The sequence below is a fragment of the Ornithorhynchus anatinus genome, chromosome 14 (assembly GCF_004115215.2).
Source record: "Ornithorhynchus anatinus isolate Pmale09 chromosome 14, mOrnAna1.pri.v4, whole genome shotgun sequence".
In the NCBI taxonomy this organism is placed as follows: Eukaryota; Metazoa; Chordata; class Mammalia; order Monotremata; family Ornithorhynchidae; genus Ornithorhynchus; species Ornithorhynchus anatinus.
This window is the reverse complement of record NC_041741.1, coordinates 38,081,513-38,103,782: the sequence shown is the minus strand read 5'-3', so window position 1 is coordinate 38,103,782 and position 22,270 is coordinate 38,081,513. Positions and strand designations below refer to the sequence as shown.

General features: G+C 44.2%; 1 protein-coding gene across 1 annotated transcript in view; it reads right to left on the bottom strand.

The window, feature by feature from the left end:
• Positions 1 to 12,415, bottom strand: part of UTP20 (UTP20 small subunit processome component) — a 75,401-nt gene extending 62,986 nt beyond the window's left edge. Inside the window, exons 1-10 of the mRNA XM_029078981.2 lie at positions 12,270 to 12,415; positions 8,961 to 9,041; positions 7,440 to 7,506; positions 7,141 to 7,273; positions 5,884 to 6,072; positions 5,490 to 5,571; positions 3,948 to 4,085; positions 1,328 to 1,483; positions 848 to 994; positions 629 to 763 (exon numbers count right to left, since the gene is read on the bottom strand). Of these exons, the coding sequence (XP_028934814.1) occupies positions 629 to 763; positions 848 to 994; positions 1,328 to 1,483; positions 3,948 to 4,085; positions 5,490 to 5,571; positions 5,884 to 6,072; positions 7,141 to 7,273; positions 7,440 to 7,506; positions 8,961 to 9,041; positions 12,270 to 12,314 (1,173 nt within the window). The 5' untranslated portion in view covers positions 12,315 to 12,415. The remainder of the gene's footprint in view (positions 1 to 628; positions 764 to 847; positions 995 to 1,327; positions 1,484 to 3,947; positions 4,086 to 5,489; positions 5,572 to 5,883; positions 6,073 to 7,140; positions 7,274 to 7,439; positions 7,507 to 8,960; positions 9,042 to 12,269) is intronic.
• Positions 12,416 to 22,270: the final 9,855 nt, after the last annotated feature.

Here is a 22,270-nt window from a genome sequence, read left to right as displayed (position 1 = left end):
CTCCAAAATGTGATTTGCTGTCAGAATTAGTTACCTGCAGCCATTCCCATGGATGGGTTCAGTCATAATAAAGTGTGTGGCTAAACAAGAAGTTGGGGATGACCTGAGCTAACAGTTAACAAATTGCACACCTGAGAGAAAACTGGTCCCAGTTAGCCCTGCTGCTGAAATTCCCGTCTGTGAAGATGCATCATGGAGAGAGTCATGTGGAATTCCCTCCCCCTTCACTGCTGACAGACCATCACTCTCTCCACATTTAAAACCTTACTAAAATCATATCTCCTCCAAGAAGGCTTCCCTCATTTCCCCACCTTATCTGCCTTCTCTTCTGCGTCACCTAAGCACTTAGTCAGTACCCCTCAAGCACTATGATACTCTCCTGACTCCAGCCCCATGGTAGTTAGCTACATGCCCTATACTCCGCCATTTCTGCTATCTGTAATTTATTTTCATTATCTGTGCCTGCCACTTCACTGTAAGCTCCTTGAAGGCAACCAACTCTACGGTATTGTACTCTCCCAAACACTAAGTACAGTGCTCTGCACAGAGGAAGCGCTCAATAAATACTATTGATTGATTCTAGAACTACTGTTCAAAACTATACTACTAATAGTTTGAATGAAATTACCTTTTCTACTGTTTCTTTTATCAGTGGTTCTGGCAAGGAAACATTCTCGTCCAGTATCAAAGTAGAAATAACTTCTAGGAGAGTCTTACAGCAAGATTTTGAGAGGTCATCTGTTTTCAACATTTGGGATAACATCTGTAGATACAGAGAAATAATGCTGTAACATTAGATCATTAATCCTATAATCTGCATATCACATTCGGGAAAAGTTTGACTTACCTTGCAAACATCTTCAGGTTTAGTGATCTTAGACCCGTTAGCGTGTTTCACAAGAACCAGGTATGCTTCTAATAACCTTTCAATCTGTTTTGAACTTTCACAACCTGTGGCCTTGGATGGTTTCTCTTGTAACTCCAAGAGTGACTCCTGCAAAGGAGAGTTAGTTATGAACAAACTGATGACTGCAAATCACCAAAACTAATATTTTCATGTAATGATGAAAATACATTTGAAACACTTTTTTTAAAACATAGTTGCACTATGAAAATTGCCCAGATTTTCCCCATTTTGCATTTAGAACATCAAATTTACCATCAGCCAAAATGTTCTTGTAAAAAATTCCCACTAATACTGTGAAAAAATTTTGATTAAGCAATAAGGAAAGGGTGGCTAAAACTGGATGGACCAAACCAACCATTACTTAAATCTATGTAAAAAGTTCACTGGTGTCAAAAAAATCATTAAATTCTGAAAACTTACATTTAAACATTCATATAAAATATTAAAATGCTCTTGGTGTATATAAAATGCAGCAGATTTCATCATATGTTTCAGTGCTTTGCCAACTAGAATCCAGGGTAATTTCGCTTCTTTCTCTGTAACTGGCCCTAGTTTTTGCAGAATTAACTTTATTGCCTGCAAGAAGCCAAAAGACAGATGAATTGCATCTTAATTCCCATAAAATACATACAGCACACCTTTGGACAATCACAGTCCTGTTGAGCGAACGGAATGTCTACAATACTAATACCGCAGCTCTCCATTACTACAGTTGAGAGACAGGCTGTGAGGGAATTACCTTTGGAGCACACGGTACAATTCATTCAGTCATATTTTACTGATTGCTTACTTTGTGCAGAGTGATTGGGAAAGTACAACCTAACAGAGTTGGTACACACATTCTCTGCCCATAATGAACTTACAGTCTATTTGCCACCAGATGTCTAGAGGTCCCAATCCTTAGGGGACCTCTAGGTATAACGAGGGAACCCTTTGGAAGTCTGGAATTGGGGGCATCCCTCTGAAGGTAGAGAAGCCGTGTGGCCTAGTGGATAGAGCAAGGGCCCGAGAGTCCAAAGGACCTCGGTTCTGATCCCGGGTCTGCCACTAACTGCTGTGTATTCTTGGGTAAGTCACTTAACATCTCTGTGTTTCAGTTACCTCTTCTGTAAGATGGGAATTAAGACTGTGAGCCCCATGTGGAACATAGACGGGGTCCAACCTAATTAGTTATGTCTACCCTGGCGCTTATACAGTGCCTGGCACAGAGTAAGTGCTCAACTAATACCCTAGAGGGGAAAAAAAAATGGAACAGCTATAAAAATCCCCAAACTCATTCACAGGTTTTAGAGCATGATCACTGGCTCTGTGGCTGTGTTCCACTAGTAACTGGGGTCTAAGATTCCTTCCTGCTCCTGCTTTCAAGGTCGTGATATCAGCATGCTGTGGTGCCATATCACCTGTGTGCCTGATTTGCTCGGGATGGGGTGGGGAGAGGGGGTTCCTAAACAAATTCTGTACTAAGGCGAGATGTACTTTTGCTATGGTCAGATGTAGAGAACCCTGGACCTCTATCCTTTGGTCAGAAATGGGGAGGAATGGACCAGACATCTCTGCAGCCCTGGTCTTTGAGTAGGCTTAAGATAAAAAAAAATTCCACACTCCTCAAAGACAGATGCCCGGCTTCTGTTCTTGACCTGGCGGCCCCCGCAATCCCAAATTCTAGTGAGAGGTGGGGTTTTTATTGCTGGCCCCCCACTCAGAGCCCCAGGCTGCAGAGAAACAAAGTAAATCCACTCCCTCTAGCTCATTCTTGTCATTCCTACTGCTTGTTTACCCTCGGGAGGATTCTCTAATCGCAACAGGTTATACCACCCAACTATCCCTTCAGCACTTCTGCACCACCTACACACTGAATATTCACAACCACTTGAGCACGAGTTCATATTTTACATACCTTACATACCCTATCTAAGCAATCACTAATTTATATATCCATTTTTCCTTCTTCCTTGTACCTATAAATTATATGTGCCTGCCTCTTCCCCAAGTAAACTGCAAGCATGTCGAGTAACACCACTCCACTTCCCCAAATGCTTACTCTAGTACTCTGCAAACAATAGGTGCTCCGTAGTTAAGAATAAATGAAGATAATTACAGTAACTCTCACAGAGGATGAAAAATAATGTCAGTTCAGCCCTGACACGTGTTTTCCATTTTGGATACAACTGTATGACAGAATTAGGAAACATTCTTCCAGTAATGCCCACCTCTGTGGATACAGCGTGATACCCTGCTGAACAATGGGTGAGCACCACAATGCGTATTTCTCTCAAAGTTCTTCAAGAATGCAACCGCCACAACCCTCAGAGAACCGGAGGTTACTGATAATCAGATAAGATTGGGTTTTACTGTATTCTCTTTCCCCTTATGCCTTCTCAGATACTATTTAGTCGGAAAGGGAGATTTTTTGGTTTCATTCCTCTACTGCTATTTCACAACTGCTGCCCACTGATTTCCAGCATAAGATCCCACTCGTCAAAGAACAGGGCAGAAATCTAACAGCCAGATCTGGATCTGATCTGAAATACATACCGTTATTATTATTATCTCTTATTTGTACCTGGAACCCAGCCAGATGATATGCTAAGGAAATGAGAGATGTGATTTAGCTAGCAGTAGTAGGAACAGGACCAGCAGAGAACCAAGACAGAACGGGAAGAAATTCTTCTAACGCTGGTCACACCTCTCCTCATTACAGTCCTTCAAATGACCTAAGCTACTTAGGAAAAAGGCAATGGCAGCTCTAAGCACTGGGTTAAAACTGAGAGCATGACCCCTGACTTTTTATATCCATTAATCTTATTTACTGAGGGCTTACTTTAAGCAGAGCACTGTATTAAGCACTTGGGAGAGTACAGTACAACATGTTCTCTGTCCATAAAGAGCTTACAGTCTAAAAGGACTATCACTCTTTATAACTCTCCATCCATTTATGTCCCCATTCCCCAAATTTGCAGTCTCCTTTGCTATTTACTTCCATCCAAGAACCATTTTCTTGTTGCTCCCAGCCACGACCATCCCACATTTCCTCTTTTACCTTGGCTGCACAAGAATGGAACATGTTTCTAACTCCTTTACACATTTCAAAAAGTAACTGCCCGACACCTTCCACCTTTCCTGGATGTCCTTCAAGGTCAAGAAACATTAAGTTGAAGAGAGCACTTTGATCAGAAACCTACAAAAGAGAATATGCAGAGAAAATGATATTTACAGCTTAAAAATGCTAAAAACCTACTTTGAAAATTCCTGTCCCAGCAGTATCGTCTTATTTTCTTTATGTGTCTATATAAATTTGATGAAGAGAAAACTGCGGTAGAGAAAAGAAACACTCAATTTCTTGAGCTGCCAATATTTTAAGTGGTTTATGAATGAACATTTTTTGTTTTACATAAAAATATCTGCAAAATCTCTTTTTTAAAAGAAATCTCCCAACTTAGAATCACGATTAACTTTCTCAGCTGTCTTGCAGATAATTAAAGGGAAATGTACTCATAATTAACTAGTTAACTCTTATTAACTAGTACCCCAAAGAACCCATAGCAGAAACCAAATAAAACCAATGGGTAATTGGCAATTGACTGAGCTGTACAATAGTCAGTCGCTGTTCATTCTTTCATTCATTCAATTGTTATTTATTGAGCGCTTACTATGTGCAGAGCACTGTACTAAGCACTTGGGAATACAACAATAAATAGACACATTCCCTGCCCACAACGAGCTTAAAGTCTGTTCCCAAAATGCCCTGCTGAAGGCTGGCAATGGAATTGCAGGGAAAGAAAGTAGGAACTCCATTTTTCCAGGAGGCAAAGGGGCTGACTCATGACTTCTCTGCATGAGGGGGGAGCCAAACCACTGATTTTTCTTGCCAGGGAGAGCTTGAGCACTGGAGCTATTTCGTTTCTCTCTACAGCCCGATCAGTATGGAGGCACCTTCAAACTACCTCTGCAGGGCTGCCTCCACAGGCGAAGTCCAGATCTCGTAATTAAGCTGACAGGAAGGTAGGCCAGGGAAGTATGATCTGTTTTGGAGTTTCTCTGGTATAAATCTTAGTTTGTTATTTTAAATCTTTGCCTGAATTTACTTCAATTCTATCTCCAATTAAAATATTATTTGTGGGTACATATGTGTAATCTGAGATTTATGTTTCTGCAAAATACTTGTCACAGTTCTCTTTTGGATTATGCCCAATTCCCAAATCACTTTTATTCCCTTTGATAGCTTGGTCTGGACAAAGGCTACCAAAAGCTTCTCAATCTAGGTATTTTAGCAAGGTGCCTCTTATTTAACTGTAAAATCATGCTTGGGCTTAACTCTCGCATATTCGCCCTGTAATGGCAGCCAAAAGCACTGTAAATCTCCAGTTTGGTATTTATTGGATATCTTGATGGGGTAGAAACTAGCTTTAAGTCCAGAGGACAGAGAAACAAATCTCAAATTGTTTCAGCTCACCACAGAGAATCTCAACTTCCATTATACATAAAACTTAAAAGAGAATGCCTTCACAATCTTGCCTTTTGAATTAAGATACTCAAGCAGTTCAGCCCCCCCCAAAAAAAATCACAAGTGTTCATAACTTACCTTTCTCATTAAAAAAGTGAAGCTCTCAGCTGCGAAATTTCTTATATGTGATTTGTGGTGAGCCAGGAGTGTACTGTATAAACTGCAAGTGCAATAACAAAAACATTTTAATATATCACAAAACTGTGGTTGAAATAACATGAGAAAGAAGAAAAAAACATGAAGATGAAATTATTTTGTTAACAGAAACTCGATGTGAACTTCCTAAAAGGTGTAAAAGCGAAAAATAGATCAAATAAATAAAACATTTTCAGAAATCAAATATATTCACTAAGCAACAGATCCTTATCTAGTGTAACACAAACCTCATGTCTTTTTCTTCACTGTACAGTTATGTAATAGAGTCTGGCGGGAGCAGAGGAAGAAGAGAGAACAGAAAATTTAGAAAGATTACCTGTATATATTTGGCATGTCTTTCACCATTAGCCTCCACAAGTATTTGTAAAGGTAAGAGAGAGAGGTAAAAACCCATTCTAACAGCTCTGTGTCCTGGGTGTCAAGAAGTGAAGTAATGGTCCGAAAAAAATCTTGAAAATGTGGGTAGAAGTCTGTCTGCAAATCTCGAGCCAACTGAACAACCAGGCTGCATTGAAAATAACAAATGGGAGAAAACTGTTTCTGAGATACTTCCGATGCCAAATTTACAAAGGCAGCAAAGCCATCCCCCAAATGGCAATGTAAGACGGCAAAGTAATTTGGTACAAATCTGACGACAGTTATCAAAAAACAAAGATGCTCCTCTCATGAGGGGCACTTGCCTACAGATTTCGCAACACCTCTCTTCTTAGGGCAAGGAAAGAAGACAATTACATACAGCAGAAATTTCCCTGCCATATTCCTGACAAGTTTAAGACAAGTCTTTGCATAACAGGCTCAGAACAGTGCCTTCTTCATTGTGGGAAAAATGGAAGTAAATTGTTCAATTAATAACTTTTACTAAGACTGCAAAATGTCAGTGGCTCTGCACATCAGGACAATGGAAATTTGAAAATGAATGAAATACAGATAACATGTATTTTTGCTACGTGCTTGATGTCGCAAGACAGCAAAAATCTTTTGATACAGAGTAAGACTGGGGCCATGGGGATAAGACTTTCTTCCATGAGGCCACATGACTTGGGGATGCTTTTTAAATGGGCCAAGGGGCCTGCCAAACTTGTTCTGATCTTACCACCTGCCTGCCTGGAACCCTGGGAACAGCCCTGAGGTCCCCTAAGGCACCGGTAGGATGGGAGTCATACCGAAGGTCAAATGGCATCTATTTATCCAGATTTGCAAATTTAGATGTGGGACAGTGATAGGTAGCTTTAAAAGCCCGGATTCCATCTGCACAGTACAATTCCCACTTACATAAGATTGGGGATTGTTGGAATTTCGATTCATTCAGATTTTTCCTTGTGAATACACTGGCTTAGGGCTATTACGCTAATGCTTTTCCATACTTCCTGTTCTAGTGACTAAGAGGTATCATTTGAGGGTGGTTCCTTCTTATTTCTAACTCACCAAGCCACGTAGGGGAAAAAAAGCAGTTTCCAATTACATCACGCTTTTCATAGAAACAGGCAAGGAACAGGTTTTTCTTATTATTGGCACATTTGTCTTTATAAAATTATTTATTTGAATCTTGCCCCTAAATTCGTGTGTTACTTACTCCAAGAGGGGTTCGTAAGCCAGACTTTTCTTAATTTGCAGGTGAGTCTTCAAACTCTGGACTATGGCACCCTGATGGTAGACCAACTGGTTGAATGATTGGCATTTGTTGGCAACTTCTTTGTAAAATTTCACTGAGGGGGAAAAAAACGATTTAAATTACCATAAGCCTGGGAGAGCTTCGAGATAGTGGTACACAGTAGTTTGGTTGTGATTAATGAATTTTTATTGTCAACGTTCACTGGTTCGGTGAACACAATCAATGCAACTGAACAATTGTAAATAAGTAATAGAAAATACCAAAATGTTCTGTGAGATTCAATTCTCTCCATTTCTGAAGTCCTTCATAAAAGTAGGTTTCGACCTCCTAACAAGATGAAAATATTTGGTTAATTGGGCAATCGAACATAAAGATTGAATTTAAAATATGAAGACCAAAAGGATGTATTTGTAAAGAGCAATAAAGTCAAAACCCAAAGCACAAGTAGATGGGTGAAGATTGAATCAGGGGCTCTCCAATTTTGAAATTTGCCTTAAAAAACAAAGCAATGACTAAAAAAGTCCTGTCCTGACTGTAAGCTCATTGTAGGCAGGAAACCTATCTGCTAATTCTGTTGTAGTGTATTCTCCCAAGCACTTAAGAGTTCTCTGCACATAGTAAGTCCTCAATAAATAATACTGATTGATCGATCAAAACCGAGGAAAATATACTATATTGCATTACAATTTCCCTTGCCTCCTCAGCTCCCTCCATGTTTCACCCCTCTTCCCTGACCACTGACTTTAAAACTCTCAGTTAGCTCTCTCCCTGGTACTTAAAAACTCTCTTCTCCCTTACACTCCAGCTCACAATCTTCACTCTTCTAAAGCTAAGATGCTCACTGTGCCTAATTCTCATCTCTTCCCCACCGGCCTCTCGCTCAGGACTCTCCTCTGCTTCCAACAGGCCAACCACCAGTCTTCCCAACATTAAACCCAGCAGGCCTTCTTTAATTAATTTTAATCTACCCTGTTTATATCCCCCACTGCCTGTTCAGTATTTCGGTGCCACTAAGTACTTACGTACCCCCAACCCCCCTCGGTGCTTTTGAACAATTTGACACAGCCTAATGCTTAAGCACTAACTCATTTATCTACCTCCTTCTCTTTCTTCCTCCTACTTGTAATTTATCATCCGACTCCACTACGAAATTTAAGGTAAGGCTCATACCTACCAATTCTACTGTGTTAATAATTTTGGTATTTGTTAAGTGCTTACTACATGCCAAGCACTGTTCTAAGCCCTTGGATAGAATACAAAATTTTGATCTAGATCCTGGTTTTTAACTTTCATTCCTTCTCTCCCTTCTAATTTGATCGATCTCGTTCGATCAAATTTGAGAAACATGCTAGATATTACTCAGGAAAGAGAAGCCCAAAGACAATCCATCCAAATTATAATGCAAGTATGTAATAATAGCTATGCTACCACAATCTCATAAAAGCAGACAAGAGATTTTTCTAGCGGTACGTCATAAGGTGCCTGTCAGGTCATTGGATCAAATGTTTACTCTGATGATTTTTAAAACTATCATGGATGAAACAGTGGCATGAAAATATATTCATCCAAATGGTTTTTAAAAAGAAGACAAGCACTAATTTCCAAAATTACAAGCTGAGTGAAAACCAAAAAAAAAAAAAAAGAATTTACATAAACTGGATTAAAGCAGAAGAAGATAGCAAAAAACACAGGCAGTCTAATGAAAATAAGACCATCCCTACATCTTGTAGTCAAAGTCAACAATACTTATTTCAGGGATTTAGTCTGCTTAAAACTCTTACCTCAGCATAACTCCCAGTCCTGTCAATGCGATGAATAACATCGATGTTAATATTCCCTAAGCGTTCAGAGAATGTCAGAAACTGGAAAAAAAGATCACAAGATCACAGTCAACATTTACTAAGCCCTTACTATTTATTGGCTGCTCAACACTATAGAAATGGGTTTTTTTTTCGATTTCTGGAGGAGGGGCCCAAAAAAGGTTCAGTGAGAAGACCAATGTCAAATGACTGGAGGAGGTCTTGCTGTTGACATTTCCTAAATTCTAACAAGAAGGAACAAAAGTTGGAACATTTCTCATAAGGGCCCTCATTTACAAAATTTCCTATTTGCCCCAGCTCTAAATAATCTATTTTCTGGTCCATATATTATTGTCTTCCCCTGAGATAGGGGCCGTTGGAGGTTGATAGTTTTAATGTACAATATCATTTTTTTTCACTAATTAAAATAGATTAAAATATAATTTAGCGGGAATCTTTATTTTTACTATGTAAACAAATGCAAACACACATATACACTCAAAATTCTGCAAAAACAAAATAGCAAACCAAGAAGTAACGGACTTCACAGTGACGCAGCAAGAACTGAAGACAAAAACAGCTTCCCTCCGTATTCCCAAAAGCAAGATTGCAATGCCTTTCTTGTGTTACAGCGCAAAAACGTGTCTACCAACTCTGCTATATTTAGCTCTCCCAAGCACTCAGTACAGTGCTCCGCATACAGTAAGTGCTTGATAAAATACAGTTGACTGATTGAGCAAGTAGCTCAAATATGAAATTTCAACGAGTGAACAGCCCTAGCCCAGGCGTTGGAGCTGGTGACGATAATAATAATAATAATAATGGTATTTATGTGCTTACTATGTGCCAGGCAGAGTACTAAGCGCTGGGGTGGGTAGAAGCACATGGGGCTGGACACAGTCCTTGTCCCACATGGGGCTCAGTCTCAATCCCCATTTTACAGGCGAGGTAGCTGAGGTCCAGAGAAGTGAAGTGACTTGCCCAAGGTAACACAGCAGACAAGTGGCGGACTGAGGTCCAGAGAAGTGAAGTGACTTGCCCAAGGTAACACAGCAGACAAGTGGCGGAACGGGGATTAGAACCCACGACCTTCTGACTCCCAGGCCCGGGCTCTATTCATTATGCCATTGTGCTTCTTGATAATAATAATAGTGATGGTATTTATTAAGCGCTATGTGCTAAGCACTGTTCTAAGCACTGATGTAGATACAAAGGTAATGAGGTTGTACCATGTGGGGCTCATAGTCTTCATCTCCAGTTTACAGATAAGGGAAATGAAGCACAGTGAAGTGGAATGGCTTGCCCAAGGTCACACAGCAGACAAGTGGCGGAGTTGGGATTAGAACCCACGTCCTCCGATTCCCAATCCCGGGCTCTTTCCACTAAGCCACACTGCTTCTCTAATAATAATAATAGTGGTATTTGTTAGGCGTTTATTATGTGCAAAGCACTGTTCTAAGCGCTGGGGGTGATACAAGGTGATCAGGTTGTCCCACGTGGGGTTCACAGTTTTAATCCCCATTTTACAGATGAGGAAACTGGGGCACACAGAAGTTAAGTGACTTGCCCAAAGTCACACAGCTGGCAGGCAGCAGAGCCGGGGTTAGAACCCATGACCTCTGACTCCCAAGCCCGGGTTCTTTCCACCGAGCCACGCTGCTTCTGTATATCTCCCTTTACTCTTCTTCCCTTCCAGCCCCAAATTACTTTGTGGACATCCCTAATTTTGTTTCTTTGGACCGATCTCTGTCACCCGCACTCTGGACTGTGAGCTCCTCAGAGGCCGGAAATGTCACCGCTTGTTGCACTGCACTTTCCCAGGCGTTTAGTACACAGCTCTGCACACAGTAAGCGCTCAAGAAATACTACTGAATGCACGGTGGGACGGTTTGGGGCAGCCCCAGCTCTGTCTAGGCCTCGTGCCTACGGTCTGAGGTGGGGAGGCTTCCCTTTCCCTCCCGTCCCGGTTTGAAAATTATTTACTTATTTATTTACATTAATATCTGTCTCCCCCTCTAGACTAGACAAGCAGCGTGGCTTAGTGGAAAGCTACCGGGCTTGGGAGTCAGAGGTCATGGGTTCTAATCCCCACTCCACCACTGATCAGCTGTGAGACTCTGGACAAGTCACTTGACTTCTCTGTGTTTCGGTTTCCTCATCTGTAAAATGGGGATAAAGATTGTGCACCCCCCGTGGGACAACCCGATGACCCTGTACCTACCCCAGCGCTTACAACAGTGCTCAGCACATAATAAGCGCTTAACAAATGCCACCATTATTATTATTTAGGGAAGCAGCGTGGCTCAGTGGAAAGAACCTGGGCTTGGGAGTCAGAGGTCATGGGTTCTAATCCTGGCTCTGCTGCTTGTCAGCTGTGTGACTTTGGGCAAGTCACTTCACTTCTCTGTGCCTCAGTTACCTCATCTGTAAAATGGAGATGAAGAGTGTGAGCCCCACGTGGGACAACCCGATGACCCCAGCGCTTAGAACAGTGCTTGGCACATAGTAAACGCTTAACAAATGCCACCATCATCATCATTATTAGCTTGTTGTGGGCAGGGAAACGTGTCTGTTTAGTGTTCTGTTGTACTCTCCCAAGTGCTTAGTACAGTGCTCTGTACATAGTCAGTGTGGCTTGATGGAAAAAGCCAGGGCTTGGGAGTCAGAGAGCGTGGGTTCGAATGCTGCCTCTGCCACTTTCTTTGGACGAATCACTTCACTTCTCTGGGCCTCAGTTCCCTCATCTGTAAAATGGGGATGAAGACTGTGAGCCTCCCGTGGGACAACCCGATGACCCTGTATCTCCCCCAGCTCTTAGAACAGTGCTCTGCACAGAGTAAGCGATTAACAAATACCAACATTATCATTAAGTCACTTCACTTCTCTGTGCTTCAGTTACCTCATCTGGAAAATGGGGATGCAGACTGTGAGCCTCACGGGGGACCACCTGATGACCCCGTCTCTCCCCCAGCGCTTAGAACAGTGCTCTGCACCTAGTAAGCGCTTAACAAGTACCAACATTATTATTAAGTCACTTCACGTCTCTGTGCCTCAGTGACCTCATCTGTAAAATGGGGATTAACTGTGAGCCCCACGGGGGACCACCTGAGGACCCCCGTCTCTCCCCCAGCGCTTAGAACAGCGCTCTGCACAGAGTCAGCGCTTAACAAATGCCAACCTCATTATGATTATTATTAAATACGATGGGATGGGAGTCGGCCAGACACAAATACCATAATAATCAGGAGTGGACGGGATGGGAACTTCCCCGTCGAGCCGGGCCCCGCTTACCCGGTAGGTGTTCTTGGACTTGTGGGAGGTGGGTTTCGGCTTCATGGCGGCGGCGAGGGGAGGGGGCCCAAAGCCGGGGGGCGCTGAATCCCGCGGGGAAAAGCGAGCGGGGCGGCCCTCCGCGCACGTGCGCCACCCTTAGCTGGGCGCCGCCATCTTGGCCGGGGGAGGCGGAAGTGGGGGAGGACACGTGACCGGAAGTACCGCCCTGCTGCCGCCTCCCTAACGGCGGAGGGGGCGGGGGAAGGAGGGAGGGGGAAGGAGGGAGGGGGAAGGAGGGAGGGGGAAGGAGGGAGGGGGGCGGGGCGAAGGAAGGGACTGGTCGGGGAAGCAGCGTGGCTCCGTGGAAAGAGCCCGGGCTTGGGAGCCGGAGGTCACGGGTTCGACTCCCGCCTCTGCCACTTGGCAGCTGGGGCACTGTGGGCCAGTCACTTCACTGGGCCTCAGTGACCTCATCTGGAGAATGGGAATTCAAACTCTGAGCCCCACGTGGGACAGTCTGATCACCTTGGATTCCCCCCAGCGCTTAGAACAGTGCCGGGCACATAGGAAGCGCTTAACAAATACCAACATTATTATTATTCTTCAGTAGTGTTTATTGAGCGCTTACTATGTGCCGAGCACTGGACTAAGCGCTGGGAATGAACAAGTGGGCAACAGATAGAGACAGTGTCTGCCGTTTGACGGGCTTACGGTCTGATCGGGGGAGACGGACAGACGAGAACAATGGCAATAAATCGAGTCGAGGGGAAGAACATCTCGTAAAAACAATGGCAACTAAATAGAATCGAGGCGATGTACATTTCATTAACAAAACAATTACGGGAAAAAGCGTGGCTCCGTGGAAAGAGCCCGGGCTTGGGAGTCAGAGGTCACGGGTTCGACTCCCGCCTCTGCCACTTGGCAGCTGGGGGACTGTGGGCCAGTCACTTCACTTCTCTGGGCCTCAGTGACCTCATCTGGAAAAGGGGAATTAAAACTGTGAGCCCCACGTGGCACAGTCTGATCACCTTGGATCCCCCCAGCGCTTAGAACAGTGCTGGGCACATAGGAAGCGCTTAACAAATACCAACATTATTATTATTACGGGAAGCAGCGTAGCTCAGTGGAAAGAGCCCGGGCTTCAGAGTCAGAGGTCACGGGTTCGACTCCCGGCTCTGCCACTTGGCAGCTGTGGGACTGTGGGCAAGTCACTTCACTTATTTGGGGATACCGTGATTCCTTAAATTTAACTTCTCTGTTCCTCAGTTCCCTCATCTGGAAAATGGGAATTAAAACTCTGAGCCCCACGTGGGACAATCTGATCACCTTGGATCCCCCCAGCGTTTAGAACAGTGCTGGGCACATAGGAAGCGCTTAACAAATACCAACATTATATTATTATTATGGGAAGCAGCGTGGCTCAGTGGAAAGAGCCCGGGCTTCAGAGTCAGAGGTCACGGGTTCGACTCCCGGCTCTGCCACTTGGCAGCTGTGGGACTGTGGGCAAGTCACTTCACTTATTTGGGGATACCGTGATTCCTTAAACTTAACTTCTCTGTGCCTCAGTTACCTCATCTGTAAAATGGGGATTAAGACTGTGAGCCTCACGTGGGACAACCTGATGACCCTGTATCTACCCCAGGGCTTAGAACAGTGCTTTGCACATAGTAAGTGCTTAACAAATACCAACATTATTATTATTTTTAAATATTGGCATGACCCCACGTATAGACAATGCCTGTTTTGGAAACACCTCAATACCAAAATCCATGGCAAAACTACCCACTCCTACCAGGGAAACTTGGTGGTCTGGGGCACATATGAGTCCCATTAGGAAGTCTTCCAAAGGCTATACTTTCCAAATGCTTAGTACAGTGTTTTGCACACAGTGAGCACTCAATAAATATGATTGAGTGAATGAATGGCTATGCTATTATTGAGCTTCTCAAAGCTGTAAGCTCAGTTTACCTGAGGCTGCTTTCCTCTCATCTGCAGTCCCTTATCACTGTGGTTTTGAAACTCATAATCTTAGAAAATAAAGAAATTTATGAGACCTGTGAGTAGGGAAATGCACAGATGAATGTGCCCAGGGCCTGGGAATCAGAGGGTCACGAGTTCTAATCCCGGCCCCGCCGCTATATTCATTGGCTTATATTCCAATATGAATATTGATCTATATATGAATATATGAATATTGGTCTATATTCATTCCCAAGTGTTTTGCCTATTAAAAGGAAAAAAAAAACTACTCAGAACTTTTAAAGGGAAGATGGAAGGAAAATGGCAAATGGCTCTAAACACTAATATTGGAAAACTGCAAAACCTGCTGAGTGTGCAGTATAAATTGCATATATCACCATCACGCTTGAGGTTGTAAAGGCTGTCTCTGAAGCTGCTGTCAAAATTCTTCCAGTCTGCTTCAGTACTCTTCCAACTCAGATTCAGGGGAGGAGTGATCCTTCCACTGGCTCTGGAGGCTAATTGATTTTTTCTAGGGCCTCAGGTGACATTATATCATGCTGCATAAAATGATCAATCAATTGCTGGCATTTATCGAGCGATTACCGTGTGCAGTGGAGTCAGGGATCACAACGCCAAGGTTATGGACTTGTGAGACAGGTTGGATGGCAGTGCTCTCTACAATGCTGGGAAAATCGGTGGGAGGATAGGGTTTGGGTGAGAAGATAAGGCGTTCTGTTTTGAATATGTTAAGTTTGAGGTGATGGCAGGACTTCCAAGTAGAGATGTCTTGAAGGCAGGAGGAAATGTGAGACTGGAGAGAGGGAGAGACATCAGGACTGGAGTGGTAGATTTGGGAATCATCTGCATAGAGGTGGTAGTCGAAGCCATGAGTGCGAATGAGTTCTCCAAGGGAATGGGTGTAGATGAAGAATAGAAGGGGACCCAGAACCGAACCTTGAGAGACCCTCCACAGTTAGGGGGTGGGAGGCAGAGGAGGAGTTCGTGGCCAAGATAGATAAGAGGAGAACTAGGAGAGGACAATCCTCCTTGACCTCTCCGCTGCCTTTGACACTGTCGACCATCCCCTCCTCCTCCATACCTTATCTCACCTTGGCTTCACGGACTCTGTCCTCTCCGGGTTCTCCTCTTACCTCTCTGGCCGGTCATTCTCGGTCTCCTTCGCTGGAGCCTCCTCCCCCTCCCATCCTTTAACTGTTGGAGTTCCTCAAGGGTCAGTTCTTGGCCCTCTTCTGTTCTCCATTTACACTCACTCCCTCGGTGAACTCATTCGCTCTCACGGCTTCGACTACCATCTCTACGCAGATGACACGCAGATCTACATCTCCGCCCCTGTCCTCTCCCCCTCCCTTCGGGCTCGCATCTCCTCCTGCCTCCGGGACGTCTCCACCTGGATGTCGGCCCGCCACCTAAAACTCAACATGAGCGAGACTGAGCTCCTCATCTTCCCTCCCAAACCCGGTCCTCTCCCAGACTTCTCTATCACCGTGGATGGCACGACCATCCTTCCCGTCTCTCGGGCCCGCGATCTCGGTGTCATCCTTGACTCGTCTCTCTCGTTCACCCCACACATCCTATCCGTTACTGAGACCTGCCGGTTTCACCTCTACAATATCGCCAAGATCCGCCCTTTCCTCTCCACCCAAACGGCTACCTTACTGTTACGGGCTCTCGTTATAGCCCGGCTCGACTACTGTGTCAGCCTTCTCTCTGACCTCCCTTCCTCCTCTCTCGCCCCGCTCCAGTCTATTCTTCACTCCGCTGCCCGGCTCATCTTCCTGCAGAAACGATCTGGGCATGTCACTCCCCTTCTTAAACAACTCCAGTGGTTGCCTATCAACCTCCGCTCCAAACAAAAACTCCTCACTCTAGGCTTCGAGGCTCTCCGTCACCTTGCCCCTTCCTACCTCTCCTCCCTTCTCTCTTTCTACCGCCCACCCCGCACGCTCCGCTCCTCTGCCGCCCACCTCCTCACCGTCCCTCGGTCTCGCCTATCCCGCCGTCGACCCCCGGGTCACGTCCTCCCGCGGTCCTGGAATGCCCTCCCTCCTCACCTCCGCCGAACTGATTCTCTTTCCCTCTTCAAAACCCTACTTAAAACTCACCTCCTCCAAGAGGCGTTCCCAGACTGAGCTCCTCTTCTCCCTCTACTCCCTCTGCCATCCCCACTTTACCTCTCCGCAGCTTAACCCTCTTTTTCCCCTTTTCCCTCTGCTCCTCCACCTCTCCCTTCCCATCCCCACAGCACTGTACTCGTCCACTCAACTGTATATATTTTCGTTACCCTATTTATTTTGTTAATGAATTGTACATCGCCTCGATTCTATTTAGTTGCCATTGTTTTTACGAGATGTTCTTCCCCTCGACTCTATTTATTGCCATTGTTCTCGTCTGTCCGTCAACCCCGATTAGACTGTAAGCCCGTCAAACGGCAGGGACCGTCTCTATCTGTTGCCAACTTGTTCATCCCAAGCGTTTAGTACAGTGCTCTGCACATAGTAAGCGCTCAATAAATACTATTGAATGAATGAATGAACTGAGGTTGGGTAATGTTTCCAGGAGAAGGGGGTGGACCACAGTGTTGAAGGCTACAGGGAATATGTCTGTTATATTGTTGTGCTGTACTCTTCCAAGTGCTTATTAGAGTGCTCCGCACACAGTAAATGCTCAGAAAATTCAACAGAATGATTGCAGAACACTATACTGTTTGGGAGAGTATAATACAACAGAGGTGGTAGACACGTTCCCTCCCACAAGGAGTTTCCTGGCTTTGCCCTTAACCTGCCCCCTCCCCGATGTCATTATTGTGAAGAAGCAGCATGGCTCAGTGGAAAGAGCCCGGGCTTGGGAGTCAGAGGTCATGGGTTCGAATCCCACCCCTGCCACTTGTCAGCTGTGTGACTATGGTCAAGTCACTTAACTTATCTGTGCCTCAGTTCCCTCATCTGTAAAATGGGGATTAAGACTGTGAGCCTCACGTGGGACAACCTGATTACCCTGTATCTACCCCAGTGCTTAGAACAGTGCTCTGCACATAGTAAGCGCTTAACAAATACCAACATTATTATTATTATTATCTGTGGGGGGGTCCTGGCCACCCGGTGAGACAGGGACTGTGTTTGGCCTGATTAACTTGTACCTACCCCAGCTGCTTAGAGCAACGATTGACATACAGCAAGCCCTTAACAAATACCATAAAAAATAAAGAAAGGCTACTGGCTGGAAGGATAGCAAAAAGTCCATTGTCCAAGTGTGAAGTGCTTCAGTGTGAACTAGTTTTGACTGTGGTGACCAAAGAATAGCTAACAGAAGCGTGACCCAGAACTGTCAAACAGTATCCTGGCCTCCTAAAGCTGGAAAGAACTTCAACCAAGAGATCATCTGCTCCAACACTTTGCTACAGGCAGGTCTCCAACTCAGTAACACCACAAGGGATGACTTTTGATCCTATTCCAAAAGATTTCTAGAGATAGCATATATAGCTTGTTTCAGTTTCTCGGAAAGTACCACCTCAGCTTTTTTCAAAAAGCACGTGGCCTAACGGATAGAGCATGGACCTGGAAGTCAGAAGTCCTGGGTTCTAATTCTGGCTCTGCCCCTTGTCTGCTGCCTAACCTTGGGCAAGTCACTTAACTTCTCTGTGCCCCAGTTACCTCATCTGTAAAATAGGGATTAAGACTGTGAGCTCTATATGGGACCCAGACTGTGTCCAATGTGATTAACCTCAGCACACACAGTAAGTGCTTAACATACGCCTCCATTACTACTACTACTAAAATGGGCATTCAGTGTTTTCCCTCTTAGTTAGACTCCGAGATCCAGGTGGGACAGACATTCTGACCTAATTATCTTGCAGCTAACCCAGTGCTAAGTACAGTGCTTAGCACATAGTATGTGCTTAACAAATTCCACAATTATTGTTATTATTATCATTAAAGGCCAGACGAAGGAGACGTTTTAGGAAACGAGTAGATAAATTCTGGTTGAAATCTTATGCCACCAGAGTCATGAAGGCTGTGGCTGTTTTGTGGATGTTAGCAGCACTCCTTTCATTAGTGAAAGATGTTACTTTGAATATCAGATAATTAAAACTGGAACAATAACTACAGAAGGAGAGGTAGAATACTAATGAGGAGGAGAGGTGAGAGAGAAAAACAAAGCTTAAAATGAAGAAACCAAGAACAGTGATCGCTGGAGGGGAGGAGGGCCATTTATCTTTCTAGTGATCAATGGTCAGATGTTTCTCATATATTAACCAGGAGCTAACAAGCTGGTTGAATTATAAATCAGTTTGTGTAGGATTTAATCCTTAAATAAACACCATCTCCTGAAATTAACAGGAGAAAGCTCAGAGTTCAAATGTGCGACCATGTGTCATTTTCAGTTAAGGTGATGTGAAATGGCTCCGCTCTCCTTTCAGAGGAATTCCGGGTGACGCTGATTGACAGCTTCCAATGCCTTCTGTGTCAAACACTGTTGGGCTGCCTCCAGGTTCTCCACAAGTGAGGATGGGACTGACCCTAAGGATGTCGTGTGCATAAGCTTCATTTCTGCTCTTCCAGTTGGGGTGAGAGGAGTGTCGGATTCTCTCGTCTGATCCTAACCCTGTCCCCTTCATGATGGCATCACACAAGAGTCTCCCCAGTCCCTAAAGCCCCACCCCTAGAAATTCCACCCCTGGGTCTGATTTAACAGGAATTTGCTTGACCTGCTGAAAGAAGATAATTCAATTGCATTATCAGGGCTCTTCATCTAAATTTACTTTCATCATTTCCTGTTCCTGCCAGTCTGTTCCCTCCCTTCTAATCTGCTAATTTTAAACACTATGTCTCACACCCATTTCTTTCCACATCATCTCTGACTTCAATACCACCACCCCTGCAGAGAACAACTAACCTCTTCATTTACCAGGGAGCATCACTCCCACGCTACGAGGGTAAAGCCCCATTTGGAGGTCACTTCCTCGAGAGAATCTGATCCACCTAAGTGTGGGAAAAGTTTGGAAATCAACCTAAGTCGATCTTTCTGATCCTTATTGGATACAGGTGTATATATTCTTTCATTTTTTTGTATATACTTAGAGGCTTTAGCAGTGTTTTTTGGCTGAAGTAGATTAGCTCTTTATGTTCTGCCTTTCCATACCAGAGAGCACAGTATACAACACAAAGTCAATTCTGTGAACACTGGATGTCCCATTTCTCTGGTTATCCAAACTGAGATATTTGGGTAAAAAGGCAAGGCTAACTGAATAGAATTGGTAGGCTCTATTTTTTTCATTAGCCAAAGTTCTGATTATATAATAATAACTGTAGTATTTGTTCAGTGTTTACTGAAGAAGCGTGGCTCAGTGGAAAGAGCCTGGGCTTGGGAGTCAGAGGTCATGGGTTCGAATTCTGGCTCTGCCACTTGGCAGCTATGTGACTGTGGGCAAGTCACTTCACTTCTCTGGGCCTCAGTTACCTCATCTGTAAAATGGGGATTAATTGTGAACCTCATGTGGGTCAACCTGATTACTCTGAATCTACCCCAGTGCTTAGAACAGTGCTCTGCACATAGTAAGTGCTTAACAAATATCAACATTATTATTATTATTATTATTAAGTACAAGATAACTATGTTGGACATAGTCCCTGTCCCACATGGGTCTCACAGTCTAAGGAGGAAGGAGAACAGGTATTGAATCACCATTTTGCAAATTTTGCAATTTTGCAATCTTCATTTTGTAAATAAGGGCACTGAGGCACAGAGAAGTTAAGTGATTCACCCAGGATCACACAGTAGGTAAGTGGAGAAGCCTGGATTAGAACCCAGGCCCTCTGGCTCCCAGGCCCCAGCTCTTTCCTCTAGACCATGCTGCTTTCTTTATATGAAGTAGTCTTCGATTAGTATGGGTGATCAAGTTTCTATTGTAAAACTTCAGGCTCTGTTACTGATAATATGCGGCCCTGAAGTAATCCAACACACATTCTTTGTCAGCATTTAGGAAGGATGACTGAAAGGGTTTAGAAAGCCAAATGCTTCAGTAGTCAAATGTGCTATCTGTGATTGCTCTAAGAATCGTAAGCATAGAGGTGGTTGGATATCATAACTGCTCTGTGGGCTTTAGCCCCTCTATGTGGATGATAATTCAGTGACAGCCTTGATCTTTATAAGACGTCTGGACGTCTTCATTTGTGCACAGAGGTTCTCAGGTGACGAATGGGGTCCCCCATCTGGACGATGACCAAGTCTCAGCTCTAAAATAACAGGGATGAGAATCTGAACGAGGAATTGATCATAGTGCCGAGAGTAGACACGTGTTCTCAGGAACAAGCCAATATAAAACTTTGTCCTGCCATTCTGTAGTGCTTAAATGATTTTACAGAGCAGTTTATGATCGTCTGTATGCCATCTTGTTGGTTAGTTTTCAGAAAACAATCAGCAGTATAGAATAGCTCCTCTGTGTCTGATTCCAGGATTTTTGATGATGCTGTCACCTTTGGAATCAGAAGAGTTTACTGGGAGAGTGGAGATGTAGTCAAATGTCAACTTCCAGTTCTTTGTTTTATCCTCAAACATGATCAATTGGTCAATCAGTGGTATATAATAATAATAATTATTATTATGGTATTTGTTAAGCGCTTAACTATGTTCCAGGACTGTACTAAGCACTGGGGTGGTTACAAGTAGATCAGGTTGGACACAGTCCCTCTCCCACGTGGGGCTCACAGTTTCAATTCCCATTTTACAGATGAGGGAACTGAGGCACAGAGAAGTCAAGTGGTGTGCCCAAGGTCACCCAGCAGACAAGTGGCGGAGCGGGGATTAGAACCCACGTCCTCTGACTCCCCAGCCCGTGCTCTTTCCACTATGCCACGCTGCTTCTCCTTACTGTGTGCAGAGCACTGTGGCATTTGTTAAGCCCTTACAGTGTGCCAGGCACTAGATGCTGGGGTAAATGCAAGATAATTGGGTCAAACACAGTCCCTGTCCCACATGGGGATCCCAGTGTTAATCCCCATTTTACAGATGAGGAAACTGAGGCACAGAAAAGTGAAGTGTCTTGCCCAGTGTCACTCAGCAGACAAGTGGTGGAACCTGGATTAAAACGATGCTCGCGTCTTGGGAACATTCGGTACGATAGAGTAACACAAGGGACTTAGCATGATTGACGAGACTCAGTCAAATTAGACTTGTAGTATAGAACCTCCCATTAGGGTCACACCTGAAGAGTGTCCAGTAGTCTACCAGTCTCGGCTATGGGAGGGAAAGTCAAGCAGAGGCATCCTCATTCTATTCTTAGCTTGGGCAGTGGGTAGCGGGTGGAAGGCAATCTGTTTCAAGTCAAAACTCACCTGGGCAGGGCAGCAGCGATGAGATAGAGAGACGAGGGCGGAGACTCAAATTTACTGCATGGAAGGAGGCATTGGTAAACCCCTTTCATATTTTTACCAAGACAACATTCTGGATACACTAACAGAACAATTGCAGGTGGAGATGGGGCATTCTGGGTAAGATACGTCCTTGGAGTCACTATGGGTCAGAGATGACCCCGCGGCATGACAAGACACGTATAGAACCTGGTTTAACTGCATTGGTAAGGAGAAAAGGTCAGACAAGTCACTTTCAATAAAGACACACACAGTAATGTGATGAAAGAGTAGCATTAGAATATTGATAAACTTCTCCAGGCAGTATAGAATATATGCGGTTGGGGCCAAAGTCCACATCTGCTGGCGGTAAAATCTACAATATAATGTGAAGTTTTAATATTACTCTCTACAATTCTCCTGCATCTAAAATGCAAAAAAGATCATAGTCCCTGTGCCACATTGCTATCTAAAGGACATTTGGATTTTGGGAAACATTGCCAATTGCATTTTTCAAAAGACTCATGACCACGAATGGAGATTTGAAATCAGAGCCATTCTCGTCCGACCAGTTGTTGCACTAACAATCGATAACATTCACATCATTGCCTGGCAAATAGCTCCTTGATAGTCCTTTTCATTATTCCCGATAGAGTGGCGGATGCAATTTCTTGTACAGTAGGCTGCAGT